This window comes from Fistularia commersonii, chromosome 36, assembly GCF_037954325.1.
Source record: "Fistularia commersonii isolate RoL2024-O1a breed Wild chromosome 36, RoL_Fcom_v1.0, whole genome shotgun sequence".
Taxonomy (NCBI): Eukaryota; Metazoa; Chordata; class Actinopteri; order Syngnathiformes; family Fistulariidae; genus Fistularia; species Fistularia commersonii.
In genome coordinates this window covers 3938264-3965808 of record NC_141319.1, presented here as the reverse complement: position 1 = coordinate 3965808, position 27545 = coordinate 3938264, and the positions used below count along the sequence as shown (strand labels likewise).

The 27545-nt window shown below is 47.7% G+C and overlaps 1 protein-coding gene across 1 annotated transcript; it reads right to left on the bottom strand.

Moving 5' to 3' along the window:
• Positions 1–375: 375 nt before the first annotated feature.
• Positions 376–27154, bottom strand: tshr (thyroid stimulating hormone receptor). The gene is made up of 10 exons (XM_086142975.1): positions 26838–27154; positions 18014–18085; positions 17102–17176; positions 15176–15250; positions 14944–15018; positions 9103–9180; positions 8199–8267; positions 7172–7249; positions 2768–2956; positions 376–2336 (listed from the first exon to the last, which is right to left on the bottom strand). Exons 1-10 carry the CDS (start codon positions 27005–27007, stop codon positions 881–883), a joined length of 2337 nt encoding a protein of 778 aa, XP_085999101.1. The 5' UTR covers positions 27008–27154; the 3' UTR covers positions 376–880.
• Between the last annotated feature and the right edge of the window lie 391 nt (positions 27155–27545).

Below are 27545 nucleotides of genomic sequence, written 5' to 3'. Positions count from 1 at the left end.
AACGCCTACTGGTCCGCCATCACTCTGCAGCTACAGGGGCGCCGCTTTATTCGCCTTTGGAGCTCGATCGCTCCCACCGAAAGGCGAATCCCCTCCAGGTCGACCGTACTCGTCTCCGTCGGGAGGGCAGAGGGAGGCAATACCGCGATACTGCTTGAAAAAACAACCTCGGCATTCCAGAGGAGCTGCAGGGGCCTCAACAGCTGATATTCGCGATTATCATACCTGTCTGTAATTTGTAGAAAATTGGCTAATCATCAAAGTATGCCGGCTTTTGCTTTTCGTAGAGGGAGACGGAGACTCGGCTTTGCGGCGGTTTAAGTGAAAGTAGCCGTGTCTGGTGAAATGAAAGAAAGTGATTACAACAGAGCAGACAAATGTACACATACGTTCATTAAAATCACGGGGAAAAAGCCGGATCAAGTCGCGGTTACAAAGTCCAGTTACCGCGTCGTGGAAAGAGCCGGGCTTTTACGATTTCCGAGGCGGTCGCGGCTCTCGAATCCGTTTCACACGGAGAGGTCTCGTCATTGAAAACAAACGAGCTCCGACTCTCCGCTTCAATCGTTTATGTTTATACTCCGGATTATTATTTTTCATCTTTTTCATCCGGCACCGGTCGCAGTCCTTCTAAAAACGAAAGGAGCTGAAAGTGAGGCCGAGCCGGGCCGGCGGCTTCGGTGACACCCGATATACTCGGACACCTGGAACCGTAAAAAAAAAAATCATCGCGGCCCAAATTGTGAAAACAGCTGAACTTGGCCCTCGAGAAAAACCCCGAGCGCACACAAAGTCCCGGGGCTTTCTGTTAAATATCCAAACAGATCTTCTCTCCCACCTGGATCCGTCTTGCTTCTCACACCTGGATCTTGTCTTTCGCTCATGTGTCCAGGTCCTGACTCTCCTTCGCGCCCGTCCCCTGGCCGGCCGCCTGCTGGTAGGCGTACCCGGAGCACTTCTTCAGGCAGACCGGCGCCATTTTGCGTCCGGCGCTCTGTCCTCTCCTGACCTTATCCTTCTCTTTGCGGACCTGAGAAGCGCCGCTGCTTCCTTTGGAAGAAACCGTCTGACCTCGGAAGAGCTGCGCCCGCTGTTGACAGAGGCCTATCTTGCTGAGGAGGATGAACACGTCCCCTCTGAAGGCCTTGGTGAAAATGGCGTAGAGGAACGGGTTGGCGCAGGAGTTGAGCGGGTAGAAGAGAACCAGTAGGATCTTGGAGTTCGATACGGTGATGAGCGGGTGGTCCAGCACGGCTGAGATGGCGTAGAAGGAAATGGGCGCCATGCACAGGAAGTCGGTAAAGATCAGGACGGCCATACGTTTGGCGATGTTGGTATCCTTGGATCCCGATCGGTAGTGGGGGTTGCGCACCGCGCAGTAGATCTTCACGTAGCAGGCGCAGATGACCAGAAAGGCCAGGATGTTGAGGAGCAGCACCGAGATGACGTAGACCAGAGCGACGGCGGACTGGATGTCCATGGGGAGGCAGATGCTGACCTTCTGGTAGCTGCTCACCCCGACCAACGGCAGCAGCGCCAGCAGGAGGCAGAGGATCCAGCCGGCGAGCATGACCGCCGCCGCGTGGTGAAGGTGCAGCTTGCGATCCAGCCGCATGGCGAAGGTGATGGCGTACCACCTTTCCAGCGTGATGACGGTCAAGGTGTAGACCGACAGCTCGCTGGCGAAGACGGTGAAGAAGCCGGCGAGGGCGCAGCCGGGCCCCGTCTGCCAGTCGATGGCGTGGTTAAAGTACTCCGCTTGGGTGTGGATGTCCACGGAGGCGATGAGCAACAGGTAAATCCCCATGCAGAGGTCTGCGAAGGCCAGGTGGCACATGAGGAAACGGGAAACCGAGAGCTTGTAATGGCTGGTGAGCAGAACCAGCAGCACCAGGATGTTCCCCGATACGGCCAGCAGGCTGACGAACCACACCGACACGCGCAGGAATCGAAAGCCCATGATGTCCTCGCAAGGGTTGAACTCGTCGGGCACCGGCGCGCACGCCACCTCTTCCCCTTCCTCGCACACCACGTAATCGTTATGGCTGTCGAAGTCCTGGCTCACGTCCTCCTGGGGGTTCTTGAGGGTCTCGCCGAAGCCCACGTCCTCGTTCGGCATGCCGCCGAAGTAGACGTGGTAGTGCAAGCTGCCGTGGAAGTCGCCCCTCTTCGGGTCTCTCTGCGCTTCGCCGCGGCCCTCATCCTTCGGCTCACGGTCGTCGACCGTTTCCGGGGCGCCGGCGCCGTGGACGGAGAGCGCGGGCAGTGTCCCGACGGAGCGCTTGTAATGCTGGTCATAGTAGGCGGTCAGGTTACAGATACGGTACTCCAGAAACCTGAAATGCGCACAAGCATACATGTACAATAAGGGACCACAAGATACAAGAACTCCCTTGAGTTTTTACTTAAGTGGTCCTGACTGACAGCAGTGTAAGATTCATTTATTCATTCATTCATCTGCTGTATGTACTGCTGATCCTGCCGTCAAGGCCGAAGGAGTGTCTGCAGTCACTTGGCGAGAGGCCGGTTCATCCAGGAGATCACGGGTCCATCTCAGGGCCACGTAGACTCATCCCTGCACTCACTCTCTTTCACGTCATATAAGCATACAACCTTTTACCTGCTTGTACCTCGTATAGAAACCCCAAAAAAAGCGTCCCACCCCTTGTCGGAATCGAACCGGGGGACCCGGCGCCGACCTCTGGGATTTTAAAGGTAAATGCACCGGAGGTTTAACCTTCATCCCTCCCTTCCTCTTTCGTCTTACCCTCTTTTCTTCTTGAGGTTCTTGAAGCCGCAGCAGTGGCTGGGGTAGGTGAGGTTGGCGACGGTGAGGTGCTTGAAGATGTTGATGGGCGGCAGTTTCTTCAGGGCCCAGGCGTCGCGAGCCCTCAGCTCCCGGAGCGAGCCCATCCCCGTGGAGGGCAGGGAGGTGATCCCCGTCAGGGATACGTCTCTGGAAGAGGGGAGGAGCACAGCCGCTCAGGTTGGTTTTATTTCTTCGTTTTACTCATATCGATGATCTGAGAAAGACGTCTGAGGTCCTTTTCTGCTTTTTGTCTTCCTCCTGAATTCACCGTTTCCCGGTAAACCTTTGGAGGAACGGAAGCATCGACCTTTTTCGAGCCCGCGACGGAGGTATTCCCGCGATTGGCGCTGCTGAAGGCCCTTTTTAGTAGATCAATTTCAGAGAAGGCGCCGTTGTTTTCAGTTTTATTTACTCGTTCTTGAAATAGGGCGAGTTCCAAATGGATTCCCACCCATCCATTGTCTACCGCTTCTCCCGCTCAGTATTTTGGGGGATGCTGGAGGCCATCCCAGCTGCCGCTGGCCGAGAGGCTGGGTTCGCCCCAGACCGCTCGGTCAGGGCAGAACAACCATTCACTCTCTCTTCGGGCTTCTGGGGAATTGTTCCCATTTTTTCTCGATTAACCTGTTTTTGGACCGCGGGCAGAAAAATCACGCGGACTCGGGGAGAACACGCAAACTCCAGAAAGGTTCGAACCGGGGTGCTACGCGCCGAACACGTCGAGCACGGCGGGTTAGCGCCTGTGGCACGGCTGCTCAATCCGTCGATCGGGATCTACCAGTCGATCACTAAGGTAATTGGCTGATCGCATGACAATAAAAAAAAACTGACGTCAGCCTGTCATCCTTCCTGTTACTTGATTGATATAGATGACTTTTTTTCTGACACGGAGAGATCACTGCACGTGCACAAACAGCGCAAAGTGCAGCTAAACAAGCTATTCAGCAAGTTACCTCCAGTTTTTTCTCTTAAACTTAAGAAAGAGTGTAAAATGAGCGGGGGAGCCGGATCAAGTAAGAGGACAAAAAACTCAGCACTTTTATACAGAATAGGAGGAGGACTCTTGTTTTTGATGACATTTTCGAATACCAAAGAAGGTGTTTATTTGGAGCGGCGTTTTCGGACAGTTGGTGGAAAATACAAAACGGACGTCCCGCCAAAAGGCGAGCTGAGGAAGAGAAAAGGTGAAGGAACTAAAATCCCAATTGTTCGGACAGCAGTCGCTTTTCACACAACATACTTGAAAAGCGAAAGCTTTTGAAAGGGTCACGTCATCGTTTTCACGCCGGCTGGAAGCAGCTACTGTCCGGACTATGATTCAATTCCGTGCAAGTCATCATAGTGAACGTGGCTAGTGATCATAAAAATGTACATCATTATTTTGTGTTGCGCAATATTGCCCCATGCCGTTATGCAAGGTACATCAACATACATTGTACATATGAAGTTTTGCATTTTTGTTGCGGGTAGATCATTTTGACCTGGTCATTTTATAAGGCACTGGCCTACCTTCTACCTGCTGTAGCGATCTTTCACCGCCCCATCCGTGCAATCTTTTTATTTTATATTTATTTTTTGCTTTTTTTTAATTTATTTTTTGCTTTTTTTTTTTTTTTAATTTACTTTTATTATTTTTTTATTTATATTTATAGCTATATTTTTCCTACTGTACATTTACTGTCACTTCTACAATTATTTCCCCATGCGAGGCACCTCTTTTAAAGATTTCTACCAGACCATATATAATAGTGATAATAATAATACATGGGATTTTTATAGCGCTTTTCATGACACTCAAAGACGCTTCACAAGTAAAAAAACAGAAGGAACAGAACATACACAGAATTATTGGGAAGAAGTCCAAATTGCAGAGTGTGGCGATGATATATGTTGCACGCTGTTAATTCTATCATGTTTTTTTCCCCACTTCCTACACACTCATCCATATGAGTGTGACAGTTGAAAATCCCCATCATGGGATCAATAAATTAAATTCTTATCCCCCTTATTCTTATATGACAGGAACGAGAGAGTGAATATCTGTACGTCTCAAATGAGAGGGTGAATGGTTTTATATCTCTATATTTGCCCCTGTGATCCACTAGCAACTGAGTGCAGGATAAGCGGTAGAAGATGGATGGATGAATGAAGGAACACATCTAAATGTCATCTTAAAATGATGCGCAAACCCCATAAAGAGGTAGAGAAACGTAATAACTTGACGAGAAGCAAAGCCGAGAAACGAGCCGGTTCTCCTGCAAACGTGGACGGTTAAGGAGAGGATTATTACGCTGTCATGTAGCATTTTGGTCACAAGCGACACGGCCCGTGTTTTCATTTCTGCCCGCTTGAGTCAGAAGACCGATATTATCGAGCACGAGCGAAAATACGAGTGATTTACTTTGATCCGAAGAAAGAAAGTGGATAAGCGGGCGCGGATCAGGATAACTGATCGGACCGCGAGAGGAGCTGGAGGTGAAACCAAGATGGATTAAACCTGCGCGCAAACTCCCATCTGTTTCCCGGAACGAGCTCCTCGCTCCTTTAAGCGATCACATGTGGTATTTCTCCCGCTCGGGCCCGTCACGCCAGAGGCCGTCTCGATCACATTATGTTGCGAAGCGGAGGCGCGACCGGCTCGCCGGCGTCCCGGGCAGCCCGTCGGTGCGCTTTTGTCATCGCCAGATGTTTCGCTCATGATCTCACGGAAGTGACTTCACCCGCTGCATTGTTCCTCGGAAGGAACCTTCACGCGAAACACATTTCTCGCCGCGAGAGCCAAGAACCGAGAACCACGGCTCCGCGACTGCGAAAGACACACCTGACGACGTCCCGACTTCGGAATTTATATAATATAAAGTTTCACAAGTGTTTTTGACATAGAAATGGTGAATAATTTGCTCATTTAAACAATTTCCCAAGCATAGGACCATTAAAATACATCTCATTTCATATTTGAATACTACTCAAGAAAACCAATATACAGATTTCATAACATATAAATATTAATCCCAAAACCTAATGTTACATTACATTGCATTTGGCAGACGCTTTTATCCAAAGCGACTTACAATAGAGGACATAGGGACTGCAAATACACTTGCAAATACACGATGCACAGGAAATATACAGAACAGTAAGCTTGGGTTAGTGAGTTTTTTTTTTTGTTTTTGTTTTTTTTGACAAAGACATACACAAACCCACACACACACTGCATAGCCTAACTTGCTGCCTAACCTGCTCTGGGGCATCAGCGCAGTAAAAAGTCCTGAAAGAGAAAAGTTTTTACCTGTTTCTCGAAGGATCAACGATCAACGATAACATTCATTCATTATTGATAGCAGCCCATCTTGTCCGTCATTGGCCGGGAGGCGGGGTTCACCCAGGACCGGTCGCCTGTCAATCACAATCACGTGACGGCTCCTTCCGAGGATCGCAAAGGTAGTGTGTGTAGATCGCGTGGCGTTAAAACGTAGACGTCAGCCTATCATCCTCAATATGAAATTTGTCACTTGACTGACAGTCAGTTTGTCCAATCTGACCTTTTCTGACACAGACGTCACTGCGCATTTGCGCAGAATGGCGCGTTTTAGTTAGCCTCCAATTTACGTCTTCTAAACTTATGGGTACAAAACTGAGCGGGGGAGCTGGACCGAGGAAAAAGACTAAAATGTATCACTTCCGTACGGAATGGGAGGTGGACTTTTTTTTTTTTTTCCTATGTCATTTTCAAAGTGTGTTCGCCTCATCTGCCTCATCTGCCATCGCTATACCGAAATAGGGAAATGTGGAGCGGCGTTTTCAGACCGTTCATAAAAACTACGACGCCGACCTCCCTCCGAAAAGTGGGCCGAGAAGGAGAAAGATGAAGGAACTAAAATCCCAGCTGTCGGGACAGTTGTCATTTTTCTCAAATCTAACTTCAACTCTGCTGCCGACTCCATTCAAGTCATCAGAATAAGATATTTACCAAAAAAGTACTCTGTTGTAGTGTGTCATAAGGGTTCACGAAGTTATGCAAGATCAACAAACATTTATTGTGTTAAGTCTACTCAGTAGATATATCAATAAATATATATTCAGCATTTTTAGTGGAGGTTGATCATTTTCACATGGTCATTTGAAAAGTAGCTCACAAGGTGAAAAAATGTGGGCACCCCTGCCATATATGGCTACGTAACCGTTCACTCTGTTATTCACACACTTATAATGCGAGAATGTTTCCTCTATCTGTCTAGAAAGAAGAAAGATGAGATCCATCCATCCATCCATCCATCCATCCATCCATCGTTCTCTAAAAATAACAGAACGAGTCTGCTCTCCAAACGTAGAGGTACGTAAGGCTGCAGGCCGCCGACTTACAGGAGCATGGGGCCGCTGATGGCGCCGGCGAAAGCCATTTCATCCATCCTGGTCAAATGTTGATTCCTGTGAAGGTAACTGGACAGGAAAGCAGACATTTAATCCTATTAAGGGAAAACACAGACAACATGAAGCTGCCACAGAGTTCTTGTCCTGCATGGCGGGAATAATAACCACTATCAGAGATAGGGGAGAAGTGTTTTTATTTTCTCACTTCACTGCTTAGCGGTGTGAAAAACCCCGGCGTTAGCTAACGCTGTCCTTATTTTGGCCAAAATGTTGACATTTTGACCCGAGCGCTGGAAACCTCAGGGGGGGGCAGAAGAGCGGGGGCCTCTTTGTTGGTCAGTTTCTCGCTGGTTCTGCCCATTTTAGATGCAAGAAAACAGCTGGCCAGTGACCAAGGGGTTTTTTAAAAATGTCCCAAAATGAACAACGTCCAAGCAGCGATGTCATGCGTTCCTATGGAAACAAAAGATGACCTTGCCTCGGAGTTTGTACTAAAATGGTTCCCTGGTTCCTTTGCTGTCTGAATGTGCAAAGAAACAACTTTGTTCCTGAGAAGGCTCTTTAAAGATGGAAGGGCCAATTTACATCATTTCTGGACAGACGCAAAAAAAAAAAAAAAAACAGTGGTGCGGCAAAATGAAGGAAATGAAATTTAGCTTCCTTGGGCTAATGTGCTGAGGCCAGGATTTGATTTAGTGACTTAAAACGGGCTCCTGTCACCGGCGCAGAGCGACCCGGACCCGCCAATCAAAACTTTGGCTCGGGGCCCCTCGGAGAGCAGGCGAGACGCCCGCAGGGACCATCTTCTTATCCTTCGGGTTTCAGGCACGGAAACGCACGCGCCGGATGTCCGACTGGGTTTTTATAGCGCGGGAGAAAACACCGAAGACGCTCACCGGGAACGTCGCCTCAAAGTTCTGACTAGCGACTCGCAACGCGCTCGGCAGGAGATCCACGACGCGTAAACGAGTCCGTCGGTGACTTCCTTCAGGATGGATTGGAGGCGGCGTTTACGTACACTTGATCCAGACGCGTCCCGTTGAAGGCGTGATGTTGGATTTCCCGGATGCCGTTCCCGTACATCATCCTGAAAGAACGCATCCAACAAGTTAACGAATCCGGCGCCGTTTTCCCGTCCCCTCCGTTCTTTCCAGGATGCGCCGAAGACGAGCGAGACCTACTTACTATATTTCCCATTTCCGTCCGGGTAATTCTGCGGTCGTAACCCCAAATTCTCCGTAAATGCCGCTTCGAAATTGCGCGATTTCGAATTGCACCCTCCGACCCCTCCGCTCCCCGACTCCGGAGCATGACCGCACATCTGCGAGACGGCCCGGTTTGTGTGTGATTTTCTGTGTTCTTTGTTTTTGCAGTGTGTGTGAGAGTTCAGAGGGAAGACATGTTTCTAAGGTGAGGTCATTCTGGCCGTCCCCGCGCCTCATCTAATGGCTACATTAGGATTCCGATTTGATTTAGGGGATGAAGGGATAGGTATTAAGCCTGCATTACATCTCCCTTATTCACTCTCATATGGAAAAAACACGCAGCGGTACGTTTTCTTGCACGCGCGGGTGGAGCGCTGCAGATTTATACGTACGCATCCGTTGCTGCCGACCCCCCGGGGCGGCACTCTCAGGAACCGCACGTCCTGAAAGCGCCGCAGCAGCGCCGATACACCCCAATAATCTTACTCCGAGTTTTTCCCCTCGTCGCCTGTCTCTAGATCTGGTGTGGAAGGAAACTTTACCTCCTGACAGTTCTTGCAAATAGCATTAAAGTTGTGTTATGCTAATATCTAGTGCTAACCGCTAATGACAGCAGATAAGGAGTATTGGCAGCCAGCGTGTATTCAAAATCAAATATAGGATGATGTTTTTGAGTGTGTGTGAGTGTGTGTGTGTGTGTGTGGGGTAATATCTCACACTGTGAGGACGTCACCAGTGATGCCGCGGAAGGAGTTGGCCGGGATCTCGGTGATGGAGGGATGATCGACGATCTCCCTGCAAGGGAAGTACCAGACCAAAAAGGGCGGGAGTGAAGCTACGACGCAAATACGGACCATTTTGCCGGAACACTGGAGTCGGAACGATGGTGTAGCCGAGGTGCTCTCGAGAATTATCTCCGGATAGGAAAATAGAGCTAGATACATCTGAGCGAGGACGTAGGGCATTCGCTCTCTCATTTATATGTCATATTTAGCCATTCAACCATTCCCACATCTGGGTAATTTAGGCTCCAATCGACCGGACGCTGGTTTTGGGCCGCGAGAAGAAACGGAAGGGCTCTTAAGGAAACCCACGTAAAGAAAGACCTTCTGTCGAGAACGAACCCAAGAGCTTTTCGCGTCGTGGCGGAAGCGCTAAACGCTGCACCGCCATGCAGACTGCAAAACATAAATACTTCTTTGTCAAAACAGAAAAATCATCTCTGAACAGCGGAGGAGGGCCTCAGACACAACCTTTCACAAATGTATAACGCCGTAGCGAGATCAATACCGAGATAGATTCGCACACACGGACCGAAACCATCTGCGCCCTCAAAACAACCCGAGAAGATCCACCACCAGGACCAGCCCCCGTCACGTCCACCTGAGCCTCGGGTCATGCGATCCAACAGGATCCTTTTCCGATCCAGGTAATCCCACTAAGTCGCTCTTTTGTTCCATCGAACAACACCTCAATTAGCGTAACAACCTCCGTAAACTCCTCCGTTTACAAGCCACCATAACCTAGAGACGCCCAAAATCAGAATAGAATAGAATCGGAAACTCCCCACAGGTCGTTGGAACTGAAGAAGCCTCTCGGACGAGGGGGTGAAACGTCTTCAAGTGAAGAAATTCAAGATTTCAACGAGAATTCGCCATGAACTGGATGACCGAGAACCTCCACAGACAACATAAATATACTTATACAGAGCCGTACCGTAGTCCGGAGCGAACGCTGAACATCAGAGGGTCGATCGAAAAGTTCAAGGAAAGCAACACTTTGCTGTGTGCTTCACTGGTTGTGTCCTGTCAGTTTATCCACGGTGCAGAACAGATGGTGGGAGAAGAGAAGGAGAAGGTGATTGGACGTCTGATTGGATGGGTACAGAGTGGACAACTCTCTAATTGGAGAACTTGGAGAACCCAACTCGGAGAAGTTGACAATTGGGCTCGATGGAAATCGTCCACCTAATTCGGACGATTGGATCAAAACACCGGGAAAACTCAAGGCAGACAAAAATTAGCGTCAGCCTGAACCTAAAACAATTGTTATCTTCATTGGCCCGACAGCGGTGCTATCCCCTCCACCTGCGAACTTTGTCTCTGTATCGGAACTCGTCTTCGTCATCGGAGACGATTCGGCGGGACCGAACGGAGACCGAAGTCCGCGGGCTCTCGCGCACACACACACACACACACACACCCTCAACTCAACGCCTTCTTCCCAGCTCCTCCCCTTCCCCTCGTCGCAGGAGGCGAGCGCTTCTGTTGGGCAGCAAGCATGGCCTCCAGGGTCTGAGATACCCGTCCATCCCTTCCTCAACAGCTTCCCCTTCCAGCACGTGCAAGTCTTGAGCACTGTTTTAATGTCTTATTTGCAATGTCCTATTATGTTGCTTATGAGGTGTTTTTTCCTAATCTCACACTGCGCCCCCCTATAGGAGTCTAGTTTGGGATTGGCTTTTCCCCTCCCCTTCGCTCTTGTCCCCCCTTTTTTCTTACGCAACATGGTGCCCTACGTGGCAAGAAAAAAAGTAAGAATTACATTGTACTGGGAAACACTTTTAAACACTGCACATACGACAACAAAAACTTTGAATCTTGAAATCTTGAACCTTGCAGACACCACAACTCTCATCTGTAAGAGGAAGAAGAACCCACTGGAGGTGGTGAATCCGGTGAGGGACAAACGTGCAGAGCGAGATCTTCCTTGGAATGTGAAGGAGACGAAAATGAATTCGGTGGACAAAGACAGAGAGGTACAAAAGTCCCTTCGTGAGAATCGCGTGATAAATTGAGGACGTAGATGGGTTTCTTTACCAAGGGGCGACAATTTCCAGCGAGCGACACTGAACTGAGAGGAAGATTAGCGATGGCGAGGGAGGCGGTACAGAAGATGGCAAACATCTGGTCGGCTTGAATCTCAAGCCGGGGCGACTTCATGCGAAGGCCTTCCCAATCGCTACGTATGGAAGTCCAGAACTGTGCACGAGACCGATGAGGGCTTTCAAAATACGGTGTTACCACAGAGTACTGTGGATGCCGGGACTGAAAGATGGAACTGACTTTTGGGTACTGGACAAAACTAGAAGCGAGCCGACCGTCCCGAACTCCACAGAGAAGCGCGAGATTTTTTTTTTTTTTAGGAGGCGTGATCCGACCAGGAAGTCCCCCTCCTGCGGCGTGGCTCGAGGCCATCGGAAAAATTACAGGGTTTAGTCTAGCATAGGGAGTCGGGGCAGCGGAGGATAGCGAGGAATGCCCAACCTGACAAAGAAGAAGAAGAAATGCAAAGCCCCTCGGTTGGGAAATCGCGCAAACGTTCAACCTTCTGGGTACTCATACTTTTGGGGGGCAGATTTTAGGAGGTTTGGTTCGGCCCGACCATCGCGCAGCATGAAGGGGGGGTGTGTTTGTACGCAAGTAAGATAGGAGTCTCTGCAAGCTGGACTCCGAAAGCCAAAAGTTCTCACGGCTGCAATCGCTCTCATTCGTGCCTGCTCTCCATCAATCCCTGCTGCGGCCAATACAATGAGGGTGACTTCAATCATGACACATCAACAAATCGCAAACTAACTCTCGGCGAAATTCGGCTTAACGAATGAGACGTGACTGAGGCCTTGGGTTTTATTAAGGCTCTGTTTAGGAGGCCTTATGTGTATCCCTCGAGCTAATTTACATTATGGTTCTCAGGACAGGAAACATGAGGTGCTGAAGGTTCCCCTCTGGTCGGCGATGACCTTAATGAAGTCACCGAGACCGTCAGCGCTTGTTTAACCAGTGAAGATTGTCGTTTTCTGATATCCGCAGTGGTCCTTAGTCTAGATCCTCCGAATTGCACCTTATATTTCTGAAAATGAAGAGCAGTATTATCAAGAATAAGTGGACTCGCTGCAGGGGTTTTCACAGTTGTGTGATGAGCCAATCCTCAAAACTCAAGATACCAGAGACAAAAGATAGGGCTATTGACTTTGGGGCAAGGGCTTCCGCCATCCTCCTAAACCAGAAAAGGTAGAAGTAGTTTGCAGACGTTTGAAGATCAATCATGTTTAGATCCCGCCAGGCTTCTCCTAAATAATCCCTTTCAGGCAGTTCAGCTGTTTCAGTGCCAACGAATGGCAATTACAACAAATTTCATTTGTCTTGTTCGAAGCCTTGGCTTTGCTTTTGCCTGCAGGTTCCGGTATCTGCCGGGAGGGAATATGCCGAGTACAAGCTCTAGAATCATTGGCCGTAATACTGATGGCTACCGCCTCATTTGTCAAATGGGGGAGGGGGGGGCATTATTAGAAAAGCTCCTCATGAGCCTCTACACCCTCTCTACTACAGGTTTTCCCTCATTGCCTCTGCACTTAGGTGTAAAATATCCACATATAGCAGGGAGGCCCACGTTCTCCCTTTTTTCCCAGAGGCTACTAGCTATTTGACATTGTAATTTGAGGGGTCGTTACTTGACTATACTTTGGATTCTCCTGTTATTAAATACATGAGCTGACTGTCCTATTAGTTTTGGATGTGTAATGAGCTTGCATCCCGTTTCCAAAGCTAATCTATTTCCAAAATTGTAATCTTGCCCTTTTCTGTTGTCAACAGGGTCTGGGTATCTTTGAAGAGGAAGCCCTCGAGGCGGCCAAGGACTCCAGGGTAGCGGAGGTCATGGTAAGCTGCTGAGAGAGTCCGTCCTGGTACTTATCTGCGGCGCTTCACCGCACAGGGTGAGAGAATCAATGCCATCCGAACAGAGCGGAGAAGGCCAAGGAAAAGGATTAGTCTCTCAAAGTGCAGAAAAAAAAGGATCTGCGGGTAGACAAGGTTAGTTTCAACCTTGGTGTGACCCGCCCCATCAGAGAAGCATCCATTATGGATTGGGACAGCTTGAAGGAGAGTGCCAGACTTCAGGCTGTGAGGCTCAGAGTACATATGCATACAATTCAAGATACCCAATGCACTCCTACCTGCACCTTGAACTCCTCTGACACTTCTCGCCATGGTCTTACAGCTCTCATACATGTCCTGCGCCACTCTAACCTATCTCTCTGCCGCTCCAAACAACCTCATACAGTACCACAGTTCCTCTGTCAGAAACCTGGGTGTTGCCTTTGACCAACATTCCTCATTTAGCTCCAACATAAAAAGAAATTCAGGAGCTGCCTTCTTTAGTAACGTAGAATTGTAGAATAAGGCATATTCTGGCTCAAAAAGCTTCCAGACTGGATTGTTGTAACTCCCTTCTCTCTGGCTGTCCTAACAAGTCGCTAGAGACTCTCCAGCTCATTCAGAAACTGTTGTGTGTGTTCTAGTATGAGGGATTGTGTCTCCCCAATATTGGCGTCTCTGCAGTGGCTCCCTACCTATAAAGCTCTAAATGGCCAGATGCCTGCATATCTCAAGGAACTCCTGATCCCTACCGCCAAGTCAGATCCATACGGTTCCTGCAACACAGGGCGGCTTGTGGTCCCTGGAGTCTCTAAAAGCAGAGTGTTTGCTTATTAATCGTCTGTGGCACCATCTTCCAACTTGAATCCGGGGGGTAGACACCCTCTCAGTTTAGGAATGGGCTTTAGACCTTCCTTTTTGGGATAGTGTACAGTTAGGTCTTAGCTAACCCCTTAGTTATCCTGCTGTAGGCTTAGTCTACTGAGGCACCTCTCTCATTCCTCTTCCTATCCTGTCTTCTGTCTTCCTATCCTTTCACCAATGCGTGATAGTAACCTCATGTCTTCACCCGAGTCCTTGGGGACTCCAACAGGCTTGATCTGCTGCAGCGATTGTCACTAGCATTTCTGTTGTGACTATGAGACCTTCAATGCCTGGCCCTCCCGACTCCTCAAACCACCCTTGTTTCTGTCACACTCTTGCTTTCTATCTCTGTCTCTTTCTCTTGCTTTCCCTCTTTCTAACCCAACCCGTTGAGACGGAGGAAAAAAACAGATTAAGCTCTGAACTGTCTGGCGTTTCTACCTGGTAAAGGGCGGTTTTTCTGGCCACTGTCGCCAAGCACTTGCTCATGGGGGATAGTTGGGTTTCTGTAAATCATTTTAAAGAGTGAGTGAAGACCTGCACTACTCGGCAGTTGTCATGAGACAACAATTTGTCACCGTCTAAATAAAATTTGACTTGACTTGACTCTCTTGGCACCCTGTCATGTGTCTTTTTCTTGATCGACAAAGGTCCAATGCAGCTCCCTCTGGCCTTCTCCGTTCTTCTCTATCAAAATTCTCAAATCAAATGCTGCATCTGTGGTACTCTGTCTTGGCACAAGACCGCACTGCTGCTCACAAATGCACACCTCTGCCCTCAATCTAGCTCCCACTACTCTTTCCCGTAACTTCGTTGTATGGCTCATCAACTTTATTCCTTTATTCGGGCGTATCAGTTAATTCCGAGAGGGTAGTTTCCAGGTTAGAACCACAATTCAGGCCTCAGTGAGTCAAAACTGAGTGCCAAGTGGATGCCGTAACACTTTAACTCTTTTTTTTTTTTTTTCTGAAAGTCGTGTTTTGACACAGTATTGGCTGTAAATACTGTTCACAGGAATGCACACGTTGCACATACTTACAGTATGAAGTTCATGTCACTGGAGTGGATGTTGCCCAAGTTGGGGACAGAGGTAAGACCGGTATTGAGAAGCCCCCTAAAGGAAGACAGATAGCATCTTTTACCAACATTATGCTTATTGATGAGTTATTAATGTCTGAAAAAGGGGTTTAAATGCTTGCTCGCTGAGAACATTTTTCATCGATGTGGTTGATTTTTGGGGTCTTGATTCAAATGGATCTCCAGGCACTCACAAATATTTCAGGCTCGGGAGATTCTTGAAAGCTTCTCCGTCAATGGCAGTCAGACTCTTGGCGTTGCGTATTTCTCTTCCAGGACAAACAGAAAATGTTATTTTGCACGGATGACAATGCAATCTGAAATACAGACGCGTTACTATCTGCTCTGGTTGTGTGTCTGGTAACTAAACCGCAGCACCCTGGGAGGGAATTGAACAAAAGACTGAAGCGAGTAGCTACCTGCTAGCAGGAAAATGTGCATGGAAGAATCTTATGATGGAACATTAATAGAATTCTAGGATCATTAAAGTTAATTAGCATTAGCTTAATGCGCCTGCTGTCATGAGACGCTAGCTCCAGGTGACCTTGCTAGTCTCAAAGCTTGTACACATTCCACAAGAGTTGAGAAATTTGTGTTTTTTTGCTTCTTTTGGTCGCTCAGTCGACGGACCGAGTGTCCCACCAAACAAGAAGTTGGTGGTTCGATGCCAAGTTCCTGCTGCCTCTATGGCAAAATGTCCTTGGGCAAGACTCGCTCCGTATTGCCGTCTTTTGTGACACTCGCGCCACTTTCCAAGAATTATGAGCCACTTGCATATCTTTCTACACTTCATGAGTTACAGTGATTTACATCCTTTTATACCGGAACCATCCATCACTGCACAACTTTCCGTGGCAGCAGAGTAGCGGGAATGAAAAAAACGCCTCTGCTTTTCTGTATTAACCATGCCCACTTCAACATTCCGACCAAAAATTCTCAGACATCCGTCAAGAAAAACCGATCTACCAAAACGGTCAAGGACGAGGTGCAAGAACAAAACGGATGTCAGAAGTGAAATATCAATAATTTATTCCTAGCACTTGACACACTTCATTTCATATATACATGCATATTGAGATATAATTCATTGTAGGCGTGTTGCTATAAACTGTCCGTTTTATTACAGTTGCAAAGCCTGAACCGCCAGCTCCGGTTGCAGCTTCAGATCCGCAGACGCTCCCGGGTTTAATTAGCCGACAGGAAGCGGAGCGTTAATTTGTGTCCGATCCCAAAGGGAAACCGGAGTGAGACGCCATTATTTCGCAGAGCCTCAACGCCGCACCAATCAGCGGCAAACTCGCTCCGGAGATCCAAAATACACCGGCGTAAAGACACCCGACCTCTAACCTCAGCCGGCGGTTTGACTGACTCCTTCCTTTATTTTGATACGCGGGATTGGGCAGCCGATGAGGACGGGCAATAAAAGCAAGAGATAATCAAGATGTAATGGACATCCGTTAGGGTTATTTTCTCGGGCACCTCAGAGGCCGACAATTTGGGAGGGCGGGCGGTGCTTTACGAATCATCGAAATAGTCTTGCAGTGAAACATGAGGTGTTCCGTGGGTCACAAATACCGCTACTAAGAAGTGGGCACAACATGGTGGACTATCGTAAATGTAGCGGGGGGGGGCTGAAGAAGCAAGGGGAGGAGCCAAAAAAGTGGCTAGTTGCCGGATGGCGGTAATCGTGGCAACTGGACTTCTTAAGATCGTTTCACCTCCCATCCCGAGTGCTTCTTCAGTCCCGTTATGTAACTGCTGGGGTTGGATGTTGGTCCAAGTTGAGATGGTTGGTTATGTTGCTAAGTGACTTGTCTCGCTGCAGCTAGGTTAGACGGAGTTGTTATGTTCATGTGTCTACAAATGTGGGTACAAATGTGAGGATTCCAGGGACTCGCCTGAGTTGGAAAATGAACAAGTAAGTGTGAGGCTAATGTGAAGATTTTGTAAAACAGAAGAAGCCGCTGTGATCAGTTGGAAGACGATGCTCTCCTATAAAAGCTATTGAGGGGGAAGGATGTGCAGGTGGTTGTTGTTTCAAAGTAAAGCAGTGGAAGCTGGAAACCTCCGATCAATACGGATCAATAAGGAGTCCGCCGTTCTCCATTTCCGCTACTCACATGTGGGTGATTTTCTTCAGGCCGTGAAACGAGTGCCTCTCCAGCCTCTTCAGCGCCATGTCCAAATATATATATCTGGGGGAAGGCGAGGAGCAGAAATGACATTTGCAGACCGGGCGCAGGATGTCCCGCGTTAGCTCGACCGACTTTCGCGAGAAAGACGACACGGCTGCAGAAGTGAGGGGGATAGGCGGAAACATAGTTTCACAAAGTGTGTGGTTTGAAAAGCCGTGAGTCTTTTCCCGAATTTATCAGCCCTACTCGCCCTTAAGCCTCCCAAGACCGGGGTAATTTTCCAGGTATGCGTCTCAGGTATACATTACCAAGTCATCAGCTATTGTTTTTCCACGTGTTATTCCTCGCTAACGCTCATGCTACTTACATTAACACTGAGCTTGAAACGGGATCGCTTGAAAAAAAAAAAACGATTCCCTATATTCGGTTGAAAGAGTGGCCTTCTTATCTTTTTTTTGGTTACATCATGGAGTCATTACACAGCAAACAAGGACATCAGAAAGCCAGGTCCGGCAATTTTCTTTCGGCCTCGCGGAAAAACTATCTCTTTGTGAAATTACTTGGATGCAGACTAAGTGGCCGGGGGTCAAGGCTTAAGTGTGTGTTTTGCCTTTACGCGCAGACTCAGGGCTCTACTGGGAGTCTGAAATTACCCCACACCCGTCAGGCTCCGCTGAAATACCGATGTCCAAAATCCCGCTGCGGCCGAAGGGGCGTCATTAGAGCTTCCAGCTGTGATTAGGAGCCGCTGATACTAAGCAGAGAGCGCATCGGCCGAGCGGAGGAACCGAGGGAGGAGGAGGAGGAGGAGGAGTTTTAGGTGCAGCGGTCGAAGCGGAACAAGTGGGACGAGAGGCGATTCTCACAAAAATGGCACCGAACGTGAAGTGAACTCACATCCCGGAGACGTTGACCAAGTTATCGAAGGCGTCCGTCGGCACCGACGGGAGACGGGTCTCGAACAGCCATCTGCGCGGAAACAAAAAGAAAGACGTGTCAGTCGTCAGGAAGGCATCTTCCGTCCGTCGAACCCGGTAAACCTCCGGGTTGTGTGAAAGGACAATGAATAAATCAACAAAACCGAGCCCAGGACCCACCACCACCACCACCCCTGTCCATTTTTGGGGGGGCGGTGGAGGAGGATCTGGACTTGACTCGGACGTGAGCTGGCAGGCGGATCGTAAGGCGTCTGGGTTTATTCAGGACACCGTTTCGAAAAAGTGAAAGTGTGGAAAATACATGGGTAGAATACAATGGGCCTACACATTGTTCTGGAAAAACCCGGTGCCTCGATAGGCTGCTGCGCGAAATCAAGGGTTTAATTAAAACCTGACCGAAAACAAATCATCTGTCCTCTCGGAGTGGGGGAGGGTGGCGGTAACTTTTCTAGCAGGTTAGCGGTTCATGCTGGATTCCTGCGCTCAGCTTTGCAAAAGCCCAAATTCATCAAGAGCGTTAATGATATTATATCTCTGATAGCACCCTCTGTTATCAGAAAGAGAAAAAAACAGCTAGCACAGCTACGCTAGAGGAGAATGTTCATTCATTCATTTTCTACTGCTTATCCTGTACTTTTGGTTGCAAGGTTGCCGTAGCCTATCCCAGCTGTCATTGGCCGAGAGGCGGGGTTCACCCTGGACCAATCACAGGGCAAAATACAGAGACGTACAACCGTTCGCCCTCTCATTCACATGTCATATCGAGACATAAAATGGTGCGCTCACTTATTTGAATTAAAACTCAGCTGAGATTCCCCACGAAGGCGGGGTCTCGCAACGCAGCTGTTGACGGAAGTGATCATAGATGACATGATCAGTCCAACAAAATGATCCTGGTAGTGACCATGCAAATGAGAAGGTAAACAAACATGGCCAACAAATGGCTCCCCGGTGGCGTTGTTGGCGCCGCTATATTGTCTTTCCTCCATTAGCAAAGTCCAGTTTGGTTCCGCTGTCCGCCATCTTTGTTCTGACAGTCCCGGTGGTTCCTGTCGTTTTTGCCTTCCGAAGCTTCTTCCTCCGTCGCGCCTCTTCTTTTTCATTCGCTGACGGCTAACTGACAGCGGTCCGCAATTGGCTATAAATTCAAACATGTTGGATTGACAACTTCTGACGTCTGGTCGGGTCCGGTTTCAGATTCGTCGAGTGAATTGTGGGGAATAAACTTCTGAATAAAACAAGGTTCTAGAGGCATTTATTTTGCCTGTGGACATTGATAGCACGGAAAAAAAGAAGCGCTGCGATTTGTTGTTCTTTCTTCCCTGATCGTACAGCGGATGCTATCACCATGCAATGACAAATCCATCGTGGGTGAAAGGGTGTAAGCTGGCCGTTGCGAGTGGAAGCGGAGTCTGTGGAAAGGATTCACGGCGCCGTGCCGAAATTGTTCCATCTCAAAGCAGGGAGAACCCTAGAACATGACTCGGCTGGAGCCGCGAGAACAATAGACGAATTCAAGGTCCGAGATTTGGCTCGGATTCTGAATTCGAACGGAGCTCGCACAGGTCCGGGGGGGGGATTAGTCAGTAGACGCAAGAGCACGGCAGCTTTGACAAACCCAAACAAACAGGGGGGACGCAGAGCAGACCCCCGACACCAAACACCTCCATCAGAACCCCCGCCCTGCCGCCCCGCTCCTACCCAAATAACCCCCATCCCGAGACGGTCTTCATCTCGGGATGGCTTAAGGGGTAAATTACCGGCCCAATTTGTCTTTTTGGGATAGACGCCCAAAGAAAACACGGGCCGGGAATCCGAGTTTGAAGTGAGGAGAAGCCACATCGTTTATAATCGTGTCAGAAATCGAATTAACAACACGGCCGTATTCGCCATTAGGGTCATTTTGATGTATAGCAGCCCGTTCCCGCTCGCGGATCCGAGCCTGTTCCATATTCATCGGCAGAGTTCAGCCCACGGACTTTCCAGCGAAGAACGCCGGAGCCGTGGAACATTACGAACGCCTCGAAACGTGATGCACACACACACACACACACACACAGCGGCGGCGGCATCTCTTTCCTACAACTTTCCATCTCGAGCCTCGCCTGACTGTATTTTTCATTTCCACGAGATACTCAAAGATATGTCTGTCTTGTTTGTTTTTTTCTAAACAAACGAGATTCCCGCGAGAATGGAGCAAAAATTTCCATTTCACCGACTGGATCATTATTTCCAGGCATTTCAGCTTCGGCTCAGCGTGATCGATAATCCCTGCCGATCCTCTCTCTCACTCTCTCTCCCTCCAGAAAATAGACCCAGAAATTCCTATATTCGTCAGCTGAATGGGGGCTAAGAGATAGCCGATATAGCAATTTACCATAGGTTTTAAACTCCCGTTAAAAATCCCGAGGCGTTTGAAGCTCTTGAATGCATCCGCCTCTCCCCCTTCCCCCTTGAAGTCTTTTTCTCCTCGTAATTATTCTCAAATGGGACTCTCGGGGTGTTTGAGCAAATGTGCTGCAAAAGGTAAATATTGTACTTGAACGCGCCGTCCAGACGCAGGCGGGAGTCACGCTACGCCGGCCGCCGAGCGCGTCTGTGCTTTCCTTTCCACCTCTCCGCCTCCCCCGTGACACATGGAGTAACCTCCACAAGTACACACCGCCTAAGTGTCCACATGTGTGTTCCCGCTCTCTCCCCACTGCTCTCAAAAACAAACACACACACTCGTGCAAATGGACGACTGCGCCGCTTTCGAAATTTTGGTTTGTGACGGTATCCTCCACAGGACAGTATGCATTAGCATTAGCCTGTTTTGAGCTCTTTGGAGAAGGTGGCCACCTGAGCACATATGTAGTCTAAATCTGGGAGATCCAGAGTCTCCAGAAGGGGAAAGTGTCTGAATGCATCTTCAATATCCAGGGGTCAGAAATTCCAACCCTCCAAGAGCAAGGCATCCCATACCTCGGGAGGAATTTCAACAGCACCTCGAAGGACAGTGGGAACTGGAAAGACACCACTACCAAACCCGAAAGCCTGGCGGGAGAGAATCGACAACATTTTTCTGCTGGGACGGTTCAAGGTTTGGTGCTTCCAATACGGCATCATACCAAGACTCCAGTGGCCATTCTTGTTTTACGACTTTCCATTAACCAAGGTGGAAGCGATGGAGAGAGTGTGTAGCAGGTTCCTCTGGACATGGCCGGGTGTCAAACTCTATCGCAGTTCTTCAAAGCACCATTTACCATTCGCCTCACTTGCGGAAGAATTCAAGGTCACCAAAGCAAGGGCAAACTGTACACTGCTGCTGATGAAAACATGCGGCATACATGTATACCATCAAGTGCGGGAAAAAATGGAAACTCCAGGAAGCAGTGGAGGAGGCGGAGTGTGCCAGCCGCACCTAGCTATGGGTAACTACAGTACAAAGAGCTGGAGTGAGACCGACGCCACAGGTAGAAGAGAGCTTGCAGTGCAAAGCATCCATGGAACAGCAGAAGAGGAACGGCGTGTTCGAGCGGTAGCGCAAACCTCTCGGGCCCACTGGACACAGCTGGATGAGGCCATGGAGTGGGCACTGTCTTGGAGGGAGCTCCGGGGGACGGACCAGGGCAAGTTGAGCTTTCTGCTTCGTGCTGTGGATGATCTCTCGCCTACTCCAAATAATTTGAAGATTTGGGGCAAAGAGGAGGATCCGTCCTGCAGTCAGTCACCGCACCCTGAACCACTTCTTGACTACATGTCCGAAGGCACTTGCTGATGGAGGCTACAGGTGGAGGCACGACAAAGTCCTCACAAAGTTCCTGAGAGTCAAGGCCGATAAACATCCGGCACCCCGTCACCCAGAAGCATCACGTTCTAAACACAAGGCAGCACAAGACGCCAAGCAACTCACCAGCTGTCCCGCATCAAAAGTCTGCCTGGGAGCTGCGTGTCAACCTCAAGAAGAGGCTGATTGTCTCGCAGGAGTTGGTCGCAACCACGCTCCTACCGAACATCCTTCTCTCTCCAGAAGTGGAAAGATCATCTTAGCTGAATTAACAGTACCCAAGGACGAAATAATAGCCATCTCCCACTAGCTTGAGAAGGTCAAGTACCAGGACCTGCTCAGCAAGGCCAGGCAAAAGATGGCACAGCCTTATTCTCCGTCGAGGTTGGCTCTCGAGGCTTCCCCGCAACTCTAATGCGCTACTTTTTGCAGAAGATCAGACCGGAGCTGGAAAAACTGCAGAAAGCTATGGTGGAGATAGCCGAGGTAGCTGCGCTTGTCAAGAAGCCACAACTGGAACAGGTTAAGGAGCGAGACAGCTGTGACCCTGCTGAGGATGCAGAAGAGGTTCTCAGCTTGGCTCAGCCCCCGACACCTAGACGCTCCTGCAGTCTCAGCTTGTAGCAAAGCATCTGATGTCGACTTCAACCCCGGCATTCGCATTAACTTCACAGCTTCTCCGTACATTCACCCATTCTCGATCTATATCGCTTATTCTGCAGTCAGGGCCACTGACCGTCGCCTTCGTGAAATAATCGTCTAAGTCATCGTTCAACTTTTCAGAAAACACACAAAACTGACCCGCACGTTGGACAGAAAGACAGACAGAAAGGCTCCCTCGCTGGAATCAAACCAGGGACCTTCTTGCTGTGAAATAGAACCCTGTTAACGTATTTAAATAGAAATATACTGACAACATTTGGCCACGTTGGGGTTCATCACTGAGGTGAGCGGCGACTTCTTCACGCCTCATCTACCGGAACATCCCCTCTCAATACGCGGCCTATTTCTGATTTTGCAGATGTTTATATTTTGCCGTGAGGCGTGGCGGTCACATTTTGGCGGCGGGCTCCCACGTCCTTGCCGGAGGGACCCGGGTGAACTTACGGTGAGGAATGCCGAGTGAGCGGGGGAATGTGTGCACGTGAATTGGAGCAGCGACGAGGAGATAATATATTGTGACGGCTTCTTTTGCAGGGTAAAAAAAAGAGGATTATCGGAGAAAAGACACTTTCACGCACACGTGTTTAAACGATCCGGCGGCTTAAGAGGCCTCGGCATTGAAGGAAACTTTGAGGGTTCTGTCATCGGGACATTTACGCTGAGGAGGCGGCAGGACGGTCGACCGCTTCTTTCTGCAGAAGCGCAAAACTCCAAGATCATAATGCAATCGACGCGGTCAAATCACTTTTAGAGCAATTTAATAGGACCGTGGCGTTAAATTTGGATCTTTATTGAAGATAACTGAGGATTAAATGAGAAGTTATCCAGCGTGGCCCGGTGGAGGACTCCACTGGGCATGCTCCGTGGGCTGCGGAGCGCAGAAGGCTGCTTGGCTGGGAGTCGAATTATATTTTGCTTCATGGGCCGCGAAGCCGTTTAACTAGAATAAAGGCAGTGAAACTTTTTGAATTGACTGTCAGAAATCTTGTGATATGATATGATATGAGTGTGTGTGTGTGTGTGTGTGTGTGTGCGGCACGATGATCCACATGGATGCATCTTTTATGTGGGTTCTAAGGATCCGCTAAGATGGCGTGCAGAGTTATTCGAAGCCCGCGGCCCAACACCGAGCACCTTTCGGAGATAGGTTTTTTGAGATTCATTGATTTTAAAGCAGTCGTTTCCACGGTAAAATCTTTTTAAAAATCTGATCCATCACCCCCGGTGAAAGAAAAGCTTTGTGATCCAGCTATGAAAGACTGAATAATTCTGAGTGTGGAATGGTTGCAGCTGGGAGTTGGTTAATCTCCATGCTCTTCCTGTGTCTTGCTTGGGTCTCCTCAAGGTTCTCCGGGTTCCTCGCACAATCCAAAAACATGCAGGAGGTTCACTGGAGACCCTGAATGTGTGAATGACAGGCTGAATGGTTGCATGTTTATGTATGGTGTGAATGAGAGAGTGAATGGTTGTCTATATATTGCGTACAGATGAGAGTGAAGGGGTTGCATATCTCTGCACAGGTCCAGGGTCTCAGCGTCCAGGTGGCGTCGACGGTCCAGGTGGGAATGTCGTCGGCCGATCGCCTCTGAAAAAGTGCTCCTCCGGCATCGAAATTTGATAAACTGTGTCACGTGGGTGAGTTTTATGCGTTCCCTCCATGCAGCATCAACTCAGGGGACGGTGTAAACGACGGAGGCCTACACCAGCGCGTGTCAGGGCACGTCGCTCGCTCTATTGCTTAACTTCATTTTCCAATTGAACAATTTAAAAAGCATTTATTGTGGGTGACCCGGACACGTCCCGGTCTGACGTGTATTGATGAAATTTATGGGGTCTTATCGATAATAATAAAAAAAATCCATTACTACAACTGCCACTAACAACAACAACATCGCAAGCACAATTATAATAATAATGACATTTTATTTTATTTTAAAAGTTAGGAAAATTGCCCCGAATGAGTGAGTGATTGTTTGTCTTTATATATGGCCCTGTGATTGACTGGCGACTAGTCAAGGGTGACCCTGCCTCTCGCCCAATGACGGCTGGGATAGGCTCCAGAACCCCTGCAACCCTGACTGCAGGATAAGCAGCAGAAGATCGATGGATTTTATTTTATTTTATTTCATTTTATTCTATTTTATTTTATTTTATTTTATATTTATTTATTTAATATATTTTTTATTTTATTTTATTTTTAAATTTCATTTTAAGTTCATCATTATCTATACTGCTTCATCACACATCACATAGAGACATATATCCATTCACTCCCATTCACATTTCATATGGAAATATACAGCCATTCACCCCCTCATTCACACGTTTGGACAATTTAGTGTCTCCAGTGAACCTCCTGCATATTTTTTGGAACGTCAGAAGAAACCGGAGAGCCCAACAGAATATGTCAGACCCGGGAAGAGCACGGTGACTCCACAGGCCTGAGAAAAAAGAAAAACGTGCAGATCCGCTGCTCAGTTATGGATGGGTGCTGGATCAAAAGTATCAACTAAACAAAAGTTTGAAAAAATCCGCACGCCAAGACTGCTCCAAAATTAAAGATAATTTATTTTACGTAGAGTAAAGAAAATGTACTGTAGCCTGATGTTTCAAGTAAAAATCCGCTCTTCTTCAGACGCTTACCAAAATATGTTTAACAAACATGTTATTGTGGCGCCATTTTTAAAGGCAATGATCATGTGATTCCTCTGAATCCCTCCTTTTTTTTGTGCCTTTTATTAGATATTTCATTTTAACATTATTTTCCACTTGTTTTGAGAAACAGATACTCTTAACATATGTACACAGATGGAACTGGAAAGTTTTGATCAGAGGATTTGCGCATATAATACATACAGAGACTATATACAGGGGAGGAACAAGACAAACAGAACATGGCAAGGAGAACCCAAATAGACAACAGAAGAACATCCCTTTAGACAAGGTCTAATATCAAAATCCTCATTTCAACCTTGTGGGGTCAGTGTTCCCTGTGTGAATATCCAAAACAGTCGACGTTTCAAATGGATAGAGGTCAGGTCCCCCCCTCTGCGAGGACATTTTACGGCCTTTAAGCTACTTTAAGATGGCAGCATTGAGTCTAGTTTCTTTAAATGTACTGCTACAGGGCTAGAAGCCACTTGATTTGTTCACCAATGCTGGTTTTTAGCTGTCTATTTGTTTTTCCCACGTATGTTAAACCGCAACGTGTGTGGTGGAACATGAAATCACACCTCTGATGTTGTATTTCTTCCCTGTGTGAGGATGATAGATATTAGTTTTGTATGAGAAGTGGCATTGTGGACATTAGCCGCATAGATAATAACAATGGGGGATAAAAATGAGGGGGGGATCAACGCTTACAAATACGTTACGCTATATTTTATTCTTCCTTTTTTTATCTCCAATTCTCTAAATTTATTTTATAAACATTCATCTTACGTCTGTCATTTTCCCAACGTATGTTTAAACTAAAAGGAATAGAAGGGGCGAGAGTTTGAGCCTGCAAAGTGATATTATGGCTGATATTCCTCTTCAGAATCAGTGATACAGGAATATTTATGGTTGCATAAAGCAAACGGCATAAACAGACTCCTGCGTGAATATATTTATATATATGTACATATATATAAGCGCAGTTTATATGTATATGCATGAATGTATATATATATACATATATATATATATTTTCACACAGTATATATGTGTCTATATAGACAGGACTGTCTCAGAAAATTAGAATATTGTGATAAAGTTCTTTATCTTCTGTAATGCAATTACAAAAGAAAAATGCCATACATTCTGGATTCATTACAAATCAACTGAAATATTGCAAGCCTTTTATCATTTTAATATATCTGATTATGGCTTACATCTTAAGAAAACTCAAAAATCCAACCTCAAAATATTAGAATATCATGAAAAGTATTTTTTGTTTTTTTAATTGCATTTCAGAAGATAAAGAACTTTATCACAATATTCTAATTTTCTGAGACAGTCCTGTATGTATACACACACACACACACACACACACACATATATATGTGTGTGTATACATATATGTACATATGCATTTAACTAGTATATCTGCAGAAATGCACATCCAATGTCACAAGTCATTAAAAAGCACGATTCAAACGTTATAATTATAGATTTTTTTTTGGTTACTTCGTGAATTTTTTATTTCATCACAGATGGTGGATTCCTTACAAGCAGGAATAACTTGCTCACAATGAAAGTGTCACCATGTAGTTTGGGTGTCATTGCAACGGAACAGAGACAACGGATGCAAAGCGGAAGCTTCGCAAAAGTTGCCGTTGCAGGGAAAGCATCCCGTGCACGGTTTACTCACAGCGTCTCCGTGCTCGCCGGCAACTCTGGAAGTGCGTCGATGTCGAAGCAGGAGATGGCGTGTGTCTCCCACTCGTCGCACTCGCACACATCCGGGCACGAATCGCTCCGCGGAGCCGCGCAGACGCACAATATGACGAGCGTCCAAAAAGCGCTTGATCCCCCGGCCATGCTCACAAACTAGGTTCAGATTAATGATATCAATAATGTGATGATAATATTTAAAAAAAAAAAAAAAGTTTAATTAAAGTTACTCCCGGGCCAGTCGTAGTGATGTCCACAAACCAGAATATGGTTTGCAATCCAGGATTTTGTCTATAACGACCGAGGGATTATTAATATTGTTACCATCACTGTCATTAATGTTGTTTATTTCATCCGAATCGCAGATTAAGCAGGGGTGTCGGCGCTCGGGGCCCCCGCGGGATCCTGAGCCGTGGAGGAGGCGGTGATGCTGCAGGAGCTCCTCGGTGGGTATCAGGAGGTGGTCTCCAGCTTGAGGAGAGGTTGGAGCTCCGTGGAAAACGCCCACCCGAACCATCGTCCTGTGCATTTGTTTTGTCACATCAGCAAATCCCCCCCGCTGTATGTCACTGAACACTGAATTTAATTGACACGATGGAGAACTTTTCATGTCTTATCACGTTTTCTTGTAGTTTAAAAAAAATCATTTTTCACTTTGTCTGTCACATGCATTGGCTTCTGCGTT